The following is a 10000-nucleotide window of genomic DNA, read 5'->3' as shown; positions in this document are numbered from 1 at the left end:
CTGCACCTGTGAGGGGGTGGGGAGAGGGGAGCGTCAGGGGAAGGCATGTGAAGGAGCAAGTGTGTGTGTGTGTATCTCTGTGTGCGTCAGTGTGTGTGTGTGTGTGTGTGTGTGTATGTGAATGTGAATGTGAATGTGAATGTGTGTGTATGCATCTGTTTGGCATTTGAGAGTGTATGTATATGTATCTGTGTGTGTGCATGTATCTGCATATGTGAGAGAGTGTGTGTGTGTATATTTGTGTGTGTTTGCATACGTATGTATCTGTGTGTGTGTTACCTGGGAGTGGCCGTGTCTGTGCTGTAACTCCACTCCCTGTGGGGTCTGTCTGTGCTGCTGCTGCTGCTGTTGATGGTGGTGATGGTGGTGATGCTGATGGTGATGCTGCTGTTGCTGGTGCTGATGCTGCTGCAGTGCATAGAGCTCCTGTTGCCGTAGAAACTGTGAGCGGGAGTACACAGCGGGGTGCTGCATGTGAGAGGGGGGCCCCCGGGCGCCGTACACTGGGGGCCAGAGGCCAGGCTGCTCCATAACGTCTGTAGAGAGAGAGAGAGAGAGAGAGAGAGAGAGAGAGAGAGAGAGAGAGAGAGAGAGAGAGTCGTCAGCATTGCCTGCCTACGGAGACACACTGTCCTTATACACTCACTCATACTGTACTCTCATACACACACACACACACACACACACACACACACACACACACACACACATACTGTACTCTCATACACACACACACATACTGTAGTCTCATACACACACATACTGTACTCTCACATACACACACACTCACACTGTATTCACACACACACACACTGTACTCACACACACACATACTGTACTCTCATATACACACTCACTCATACTGTACTCTCATACACACACATACTGTACTAACACACACTCATACTGTTCTCACACCCAGACACTCATACTGTACTCACACACACACACACACACACTGTATTCACACACACACACACAGTACTCTCATATACACACTCATACTGTACTCTTGTACACACAAACCCACACACACTGTACTCACATATATACACACACACTCACACCGTACTCTCGTACACACAAACCCACACACACTGTACTCACATATATACACACACACTCACACTGTACTCTCATACACACACACCCACACACAATGTACTCACGTATATACACACACACACTCACACTCTACTCTCTCATATACACACACACGTACATTACTCTCCCATACAGAAACTCACTATACTATACATATCACACTCTCACACAAACATATACTCTCACACTGACCCACACACATAGACACACATATGCACATCACTCTAACACAATTGCTTCTGACTGTATACAATCACATATTCCTTTACACTTGGTTTCCTGAGAGGAGCAGTTGAAGGGAGAATGGAGATCCCCCCCACCCCCCATCACACACACACACACGCACGCGCGTGCGCACACACACACACACCCCACTGGGAATACACTTTCTGCACTGAGAGTTATGGCAACAACATGGCCAGAACATTAACAACGACGTTGATGAGGATGATGATGATAATGATGATGAATAGTCCCTCAGATCAGGAACTCTGACTGGCTCGGAATTTATGCCCCCCCCCCGGAGCGCGGCCCCTCCCACGCTCCTCCCAGTGAGGGCACGGCCGTGGCATGTAGACCAACGACAGGGCCGGTTCCCACGTTTTTCGGAGAGCTCCCAGTCCCCCGGAGCGTGACGTCGGGGAGCAAGAAGGCAGCTGCGCGTTCATGAGTCCTCCTCCTCCTCCTCCTCCTCCTCACCAGGGACTCGGCCCACTGCCTTCCAACACAGCGTCCCCTCCTCTTTTCTATCTTCCTCTCCTCCTTTCTCGTCCTCTCTCTTTCTCCTCCCTCCACGCAGAGCTTACTAATGCCAGGGTTTCCGCCCCCTTCCACCCCCCCTCACACCACCCCCACCCCCCCCCCCACTGTCACACACCAGGGACCTTTGTTCTGAAAGATTACCCCCGCTCGGCTAATGTTTCCCTGGGGAAGGCTTATGCAGTCGCGCTTCCCCTTCGTGTTGGAGCTCCTGTGGAGGAAGGAAGCTAGCTCAGACTCAAAGCCTGTCCCCTGAAGGTGGGCCTGTGCAGGTCACAGAACAGTAACAGGGAAGAGATCACGCTTCCTCCTCCTGTGCTTCTTCCTGTGTGTGTGTGTGTGTGTGTGTGTGTGTGAGAGACCTCACAAAGCGTCCTGCTCTATCCAAAGACCTGTCCCTGAGGGGGGCGGGGCAGGAAGTGGGCAGGAAGGGAGCAGACAGGGCTGAGGCACATGTGTGGGCTAACTCTCCCAGAGCAGAGGTCATCAGCTGTGAGTACACTACAATACTGAACACACGCACGTGCGCTCAGTCACTCACACAGTGCACGCATAGAGACACGCACACACACACACACACACACACACACACACATATGCAGGCACTCACTCAAACGCACAGTACACAGATGCGCACACACACACGCAAGCACAAAAACACACACACACACACTCAAACACACACGCACAGAAACCTACAAACACACACGGTGTCATACACCCATACATAGAGCCAAGGGCAGCAGCAACTCGTGTCCTCGTAAGCGCGTTAAACAAGCACAGTGCTGTTCTAACGGCTACGTCTCACTCTGCTTTAGGCAGAGATGCTTTCCCACAGAAGTGATCAGAACAGCTGGCGAAACAAGGCCCCTCTCTGCTGAGATAAGACAAAGAATGACTACCGGTACAGCATTACGGGGCTAAAATTAGAGAGGAGAAATGGGACGCGGAGAAAAACAGAGCAGGCTGCAGAGAGAGGCTGCCGGGGAGATGGGAGAGGGTGATAAATGCAGGGAAATGAGAGCACAAGGTCTCCTGCAGGAGGCCGGAGGAAACAGAGAGCGTGGGGCAGCCGCCACAAAGACAGCATCTGCAGGCAAAGAGGGCAGGGAGGAGGGAAAGCAGGCCACGGGGGAGGGGCCAGAGCCACGGGGGGAGGGGCCAGAGCCACGGGGGGAGGGGCCAGAGCTACGGGGGAGGGGCCAGAGCCACGGCGGGAGGGGCCAGAGCCACGGGGGGAGGGGCCAGAGCCACGGGGGGAGGGGTCAGAGCTTACAGGGGGAAGGACCAGATCTTACGGGGGAGGGGCCAGAGCCACGGGGGGAGGGACCAAAACCAGAGAGGAAGGGGCCAGAGCTTACAGGGGGAGGGGTCAGAGCTTACAGGGGGAAGGACCAGATCTTACGGGGGAGGGGCATAGCTACAGGGGGAGGGGCCAAAGCCACTGGGGTATGGGTCAGAGTTTACAGGGGGAGGGGCCAGAGCTACAGGGGTGGCACCAGATATATTGGAGGAGGAGCCAAAATGTGGGGCAAGTTAAATTTTGGAAGGGGCCAGGTAGTGGGTGTGTGGGAAGTCCCATTGTAGAAGGGGCCAAGATGTGAGGGAGGGGGCAGTTAAACTGGAGGAGGTGCCAGAGTATGGGGGAGAGTGAAGTTTTCTTGGCAGAGGGGCCAGGGTGTGAGGGAGGGGCATGGACCGTGGGAGGAAGGCAAAGAGAACAGGATGGATGAAAAGGGGAAAGGGGAGGCAGGCGAGTCCAGGACAGCGTACCGAGGGGGTGGGCTGTGGGGTGGGTTGCCGGCTCGGCGGGCAGCACCACCAGCTGGGTGGAGGGGTCCTGGGGGAGGGGTAGAACTGGCTGCAGGGGGCTGGGCATGGCGGCAGAGAAGCCAGGCGGCAGGTTCTGATGCAGCGCCGTGTGGCTCAACCCTGGAGAAAAAAAAACAATCCAATCCAATCAAGGGGAAACCAGGCCTTCCCCCTTACCACTGCAATCCTCCAGTTCAGAAATCAGACAGAACAATCTGAAGACCAATTTAAACCCACTTCAGCAGAAAGATTCCTCCAGGTTACATCAGACAGGAATGAAAAAGAACATAAAACGTATGGCTGTGGCGATATTACCATATTCATCAGAAATCAATGCAAGATTTTCAGCATGGCGGTGACACAGGCAATTACTGCATATATTCCACAGCTTGCATTACAATGATGTGCAAAGTGATGTGATGCATCTCTGCACTTCTGAAGTGGATGCAAGAGCTATGGCTGTCGGTGGACAGAACACACATTTCACAGTGTGTATTTTGTATTTTAACTACCGATTTCATAAACGTATTTAGCGAGGTGGCTTTAACCCAACAGCTGGACTCGCACCAGATACAAGGCAGGCTAGGAGATACGGTACATCTTTTTACAAAATGGGAAGTACATCTTACAATTTGAATTCACCCATTCGTACTACTAATGTCAAGCCATACACATTTAAACTGTATTTCCACTGAGACTACTGCATTTCTGCTTTCAGTGCTAACTCATGGTGACTACACACTGAGGCCTGTGCGAAAAGCTGCAGACAGCATGAATGACAGGCTCAGGTACGAACCGTAGGAATGCCCCGTCATCCACAGGGAGGGGCTTCCTGTCCTTGGCATCCAGTGGTGGTGGGCCGGGTGGGCGTGTGCGGCGGGGTCGGCACCTAATTGGCTGGACTGCAAGGACGCCCCGCCTGGCACCATGAGGTGGGAGGTGAGGTCTCCGTGGCAACTGCTGGAGGGACGGATCCTGGCAAACTCCACTCTGTCTTTGTTGTCCCTGTTATTGGCGGAAACCGAAAAGAGGACAGGTGAGACTGAAAGTAGGACGAGAGAGAGAGAGAGAGAAAGAGAGAGAGAGAGAGAGACAGGACACGGAAAAAGTGAAGGCAGAGGGATGAATGAAAAATAGGACAGGTGAGACTAAAAGTTAGGATAGGTGACACAGGTGAAATGGAGAAGAGCAGGTTAAGGTTAGAGATGAGACAGATGAGAGAGAGAAGGATGGGTGAAGGTTGCAGAGAAGATAGGTAAAAAAGGTACAAGGGAGAAGGGTTAGGGTTACAGAGAGAAGGACAGGTGAGACAGATGAAAGGGAGAAGGACAGGTTAGGGTTACAGAGAGAAGGACAGGTGAGACAGATGAAAGGGAGAAGGACAGGTTAGGGTTACAGAGAGAAGGACAGGTGAGACAGAAAAGAGCAGGTGAGTCAGGAGCCAGCCGTCACCTGATTAGCAGCTCTCGTTCTCTGTCCAGGCAGGACAAGCCCAGCTGCTCGCTGCACATCCTCTTCCTCTCCTCGTCTCCATCAGGATCCAGCGGAAAAGCAGAGCGCGACACCCCTGAGAAAACAGAACACCGAAAAACACTCAGAACATACACTCCTGAGAGAACAAACACCGAACGCACACCCAGCACAGACACTCCTGAGAGAACGAACACACACCCAGCACAGACACTCCTGAGAGAACGAACACACACCCAGCACAGACACTCCTGAGAGAACGAACACACACCCAGCACAGACATTCCTGAGAGAACGAACACACACCCAGCACAGACACTCCTGAGAGAACGAACACACACCCAGCACAGACACTCCTGAGGAACAGGCAGCCCGCATCCCCACAACGAAAAGCAAGCTTATCTCTTGCATGGTTACACGCGTGGCTGGTAAGCACAGAGGCATGCACCGCTGGCTAAACGAGGCAGGCGGGATTCAGGGCCCCCACACCCCCCACGTCGGCCTGCACCCCACCCTCTCTGCTAGCCTGTGACCCTCTTCCCCCCTGGCAGCCATTTTGTGTCGCTCTGCCAGTGAGCGAGCCCACCACGCACCCTCTCTGGAGTCTTCTCTAACGTTACTCCGTTTGGAGACGCAGGCATGTGGCTGTTTGCATGCACACAGCGGCCTGCACGCCAAGCCCCACAGACAGGGCCCAGCTGTTTATTTTTCATCAGTCAGAGTCTTCCAAAGGACGGTGTGTGACAGGTAGAGCAAACAAACTCCCCTCCCCCGCAAAAAAAACGGGCAGCCAAAGAACCCCCCCCCCACCTCCTCCCCCCAACCCCACCTCCTCCCGCCAACCCCACCCAGCTCCTGTTTCCACGGCGACGGCACGCGGAGGTCCCTGCCCTCCTCTTACCTTTCATGGCGGGCAGCACCCGGCCCTGGCGGCTGTGGCTGGCGTGGGCGTCCAGGGGGCGGCAGGGCGGGTCCCTCTGCCTCGCCACGGCGACAGCGATGCCCACGGGCGGCTGCCGCACCTCCCCCTCCCCCGCGTGCGCCTCCCCCGCCTCCCGGCCCCGCCCCCCGCAGTCCGGCCGCTCGCCGTCACTGGCCGGGCCCTTCCTCGGGGGCAGGCCCTGCTTGCCGTTCTGCAGAATGCAGCTGTTCCCCCCGGGCCCGGATTTTAGGGTGCCGAGGCCCCCGAAGGGCTGCTGCTGCTGGCTGCTGTACTTCAGGAGGCTCTTCATGGCGTTCCCCTCGCCCTGGGAAATGTGGGCGTCCTGGGGGCCCGGAGATGGGCCCATCCCGGGCTGCTGCTGCTGCTGCTGCTGCTGCTGCTGCTGCTGCTGCTGCTGGCGGGCCCCACCCCCGCCGAACGACTCCATGTAGGCCTTTCTCTGCTCCTCCTCCACCCGGATTTGGTGTCCTTGCACTGTCCACGGGGGTAACGGCGCCCCCTGCTGCTGGCCGCGGCTGCCATAGCCCAGGGAGGAGACGTCCGGCTTGCGCTTGGCGTGGTCCTGCCCGCCCCCGCTGTCCAGCACCATGTCGGGCCCCGCCCCCTCTGAGCCGGGCCTGCCGTGCTGCTGGTGCCGGATCCGGGCCACCTTCTGCCCCCCCTCCCGCACGGCGCAGCCCCCCCCGCCCCCGCACGCGGCGGCCCCGTGCTGAGGCGCGCTCTTCCCGTCGCGGGGCGGGGCACCGGGGGGCGGGCCCGACAGGGAGCAGTCCCGGTAGGGCAGCGTGCCGACCGCCCCCCCCGCGTGGCCGGCCTTGGCCCCCTGGGGCAGGGAGGGCCGGTACACGTCGACGTCGGCGCTGCTGATGCAGTCGGCGCTGCGGGAACGAGCGGCCACATGCTGCTGCTGCTGCTGCAGGTGCTGGTGGTGCGGCTGCAGCCAATCAGGGGCCTTGTCGGCCTTGGCGTAGGCGTGTTGTTGCTGCTGCTGCTGCTGATGGCTCTGCTGCTGCTTCCTCTGCCAACCGCCAGAGGGGTGGGGCAGAGGCGGGGGAGGGGGAGGGGGCGGGGGCACAGCCGGCACCCCCCCGCCGCTGCCACTCCTGCCACCCCCCTTCTCCACACCCCGCTCCTTGGCTCCGCCCCCGGCTCCGCCCCCTCCTCCCACCCCCCTGCAGTCCGGGTTGCCCAGCTGGAAAGGCCCGCTGGCCTTGTCGCCCAGGTGGCCCACGGACGGCACGAAGGTGGGGCCGGTCACCTTGGGGTCGCCGCGGCCGCCGGGGGCAGGCGGGCCCTTCTCGTGGGGGGAGGGGTTAGCGAGCGGGGCGGGAGGGTGCGGGCAGTAGAAGTCGGGGTGGTGGGGGTGGGGGTGGGGGTGGGGGTGGGGGTGGTGTTGGTGGTGTGGGTGGGGGTGGGAGTGGGGGTGAGGGGGCGGATGGGGGGCGTGGTGGGCGTGGCCGGGGTGCAGCTGCAGGCAGTGGAAGCCCCCGGAGGGGTTCCCCCCTCCGGCCCCCCCCGGACCCACAGGCAGGGGCGGGGGCATGGAATAGGGCACGGAGTGGTGCAGCACTTGGCCCCTCTCCAGGCAGTCCGAGGGGTTCTCGCTGATCCTCATCTCCCCGCTCACGCCCTCCTTGGAGCAGCGGCCGCCGCCGCCGCCCGCCATGTGCCTGCCCTGGCCGGCCCCGCCCCCCGTCGCGCCGCAGCTGGACAGAGCGCTCTTGGTGGCAGCTCCCGATTCGCCGCCAGGGGTCTTCCCGTTCAGCAGACAGGCGCTGAGCGGCCGGCCCCGGGACAGAGAGTCCTCCTTGTACCCCGCGGCCCGGCCGCCGTCTTCCTCCAGCGGGGCGGGGTGTGGGGGGTAGTGGGGGTGGGGGGTGTGGTGGTGGGGGTGGGGCAGAGGCGGGGGGTGGTGTCCATGCTGTTGCCTGTCCTTGCCGTCCTGCTTGCCTCCGCCAGGCCTCTCTTTCTCCTTGTGGCCCGGGACGTGCCCCCGCTCTGCCTCGCCCTCCTTCGGCCCCTTTCCCAGGCCGGCGTCCCGCTCGCGGCTGCAGGACCCCAGCGGGTGTCCCGGCGCCGCCCGAGGGGGCGGTGGGAGGCTGTGATTGGATGGGAGGAGGGGAGGCTGGGACGGGAGGCTTCTGAGATAGAAATTCTCTGCAGATAAAAAACAGAACAGCATTTTGGAACTCCCCGGGCTCAGACTGGCCTCTGAGACAGACGCTGTCCAGCACAAGCTAATCAACAATCGCTTCAACAAACAGGCAAAAATCATGTGATTTAAACCGACCACAAGACTGGGCCCCTCCAGCTAGCCTCCATGCTTCACAATGTCCTTATTAGATATCAGCCTCTATCTAATTCAATATCAGCGCAGTGGTCCAGCGCTCCCTTCCTTATTATTCATATGCTGCATTAGATTATTCTGTTTTGGCTGATATTTTTCTCCCCCCTAATTCATCCTTTGTTGAACTCAACTCACCTTTCTGGGTGTCATAGAAACGGTGCTGCCCATAGAGAACGCTGCTGTTGCCGTGGTGATCCAGGTGGCTCATGGGAAGGAAAGTGGGGGCCAGACTCCCTGAGAAGCGGGTATACCCGGGGGCTGCTGAGACAGAAGGGGTGGGGGGGGTGGGGTGTTGATGAGGACCAATGACAAACAAACTTCCGCTTTCCTTGACCACCACGGCCCTACAGGCTGCTGTCTGGGACACAGCAAACATGCTCTGCTCCACAGGCCACAGGCCTCAGTCCTGCTTCTGAAGGGTCTGAGGATGATCTTCTATGACATTACATTACTGGCATTTAGCAGACAGTCTTATCCAGAGCAACTTATATAGGTTAGTTTTTTTTTAACAACATTATACATTATCCATTTATACAGCTGGATATTTAGAGAGGCAATTGTGGGTTAAGTACCTTGCCCAAGGATATAGCAGCAGTGCTGGGGAATCGAACCGGCAACCTTTCGGTTACGTGTCCTGCCCGTTAACCAATATGGTACAGTGCTGCCCACACTGCAAACAGCAGACATTAAGCGCTGTCTCAGGCACTGAGAAGAACGAATGCTTTTGGTTTCTGAAAACGCGGGACCCGGGCGAGCAGTGGAACACTGGCCCTTCTGTTCCTACAGCTGCAGTCTCTCACTGCCTGCACAGACTGCTCTCTGAGGGGTCAGAGGTCAGAGGTCAGGGGTCAGTGGGAGGTAAACAGCCTCTAAGCAAGCCGGCGCCTCAGAGAGCACTGAACTCCTGTGAGCCGGGGCTGGGAGAGGGCTCCACAAGGACGATGATCCCAGAATGAAACCCGTCCTTATCGTGTGTGTGTGTGTGTGTGTGCGCGCGAGCGTGTGTGTTTGAGTATGAGTGTGTGAGTGTCTGTGTGCATGTCAATCAATCAATCAAATTTTATTTTTTGCAGCACATTTTTACAGTCCAGATTGTCACAAAATGCTGTGCATAGTGCATTTTCCAGAGGGATTAAAAAAAAAAAACTAGGCTAATTTATTCCCAGACCCTGGAAAAAGGCAGTCAAAAGACACTGGGAAAATAATAATCAAAAACATAACATGGGTGTAACACATATGCAGGCGTGTGTGTGTGTGTGTGTGTGTGTGTGTGTGTGTGTGTGTGTGTGTGTGTGTGTCTGTGTGTGCGCATGCACACGCGTGCTTATGTATCACAGCTAATTTCATGCTATTGGATCCTTTACAGGGTACTCTAAAAGGTTTAAAGAGTATTTCTGATGTAGCACACCAGACAATTATCCCATATCCCGTGGCTAGAAAACACACAACCACCTTAAATCCTCCCCTGACTACCACTCAGACAGCCATCCGAAAGGAAGACAGACAGGGATCATCTCTGCACCCCCGCCCCGCCTCCTACACTTCAGATCTGTAACAAAGTGATT

The 10000-nt window shown here is 57.3% G+C and overlaps 1 protein-coding gene across 1 annotated transcript in view; it reads right to left on the bottom strand.

The window, feature by feature from the left end:
• LOC118794520 (BAH and coiled-coil domain-containing protein 1) overlaps nucleotides 1-10000 on the bottom strand; it is an 83029-nt gene that overhangs the window by 26128 nt on the left and 46901 nt on the right. Inside the window, exons 4-10 of the mRNA XM_036552779.1 lie at nucleotides 8571-8696; nucleotides 6047-8245; nucleotides 5128-5242; nucleotides 4472-4680; nucleotides 3637-3795; nucleotides 280-536; nucleotides 1-6 (exon numbers count right to left, since the gene is read on the bottom strand). The exon at nucleotides 1-6 is cut by the window's left edge and continues 331 nt beyond it. Coding sequence (XP_036408672.1) covers nucleotides 1-6; nucleotides 280-536; nucleotides 3637-3795; nucleotides 4472-4680; nucleotides 5128-5242; nucleotides 6047-8245; nucleotides 8571-8696 — 3071 coding nt within the window. The remainder of the gene's footprint in view (nucleotides 7-279; nucleotides 537-3636; nucleotides 3796-4471; nucleotides 4681-5127; nucleotides 5243-6046; nucleotides 8246-8570; nucleotides 8697-10000) is intronic.

This window comes from Megalops cyprinoides, chromosome 19, assembly GCF_013368585.1.
Source record: "Megalops cyprinoides isolate fMegCyp1 chromosome 19, fMegCyp1.pri, whole genome shotgun sequence".
Taxonomy (NCBI): Eukaryota; Metazoa; Chordata; class Actinopteri; order Elopiformes; family Megalopidae; genus Megalops; species Megalops cyprinoides.
This window is presented reverse-complemented; position numbering and strand designations above follow the sequence as displayed.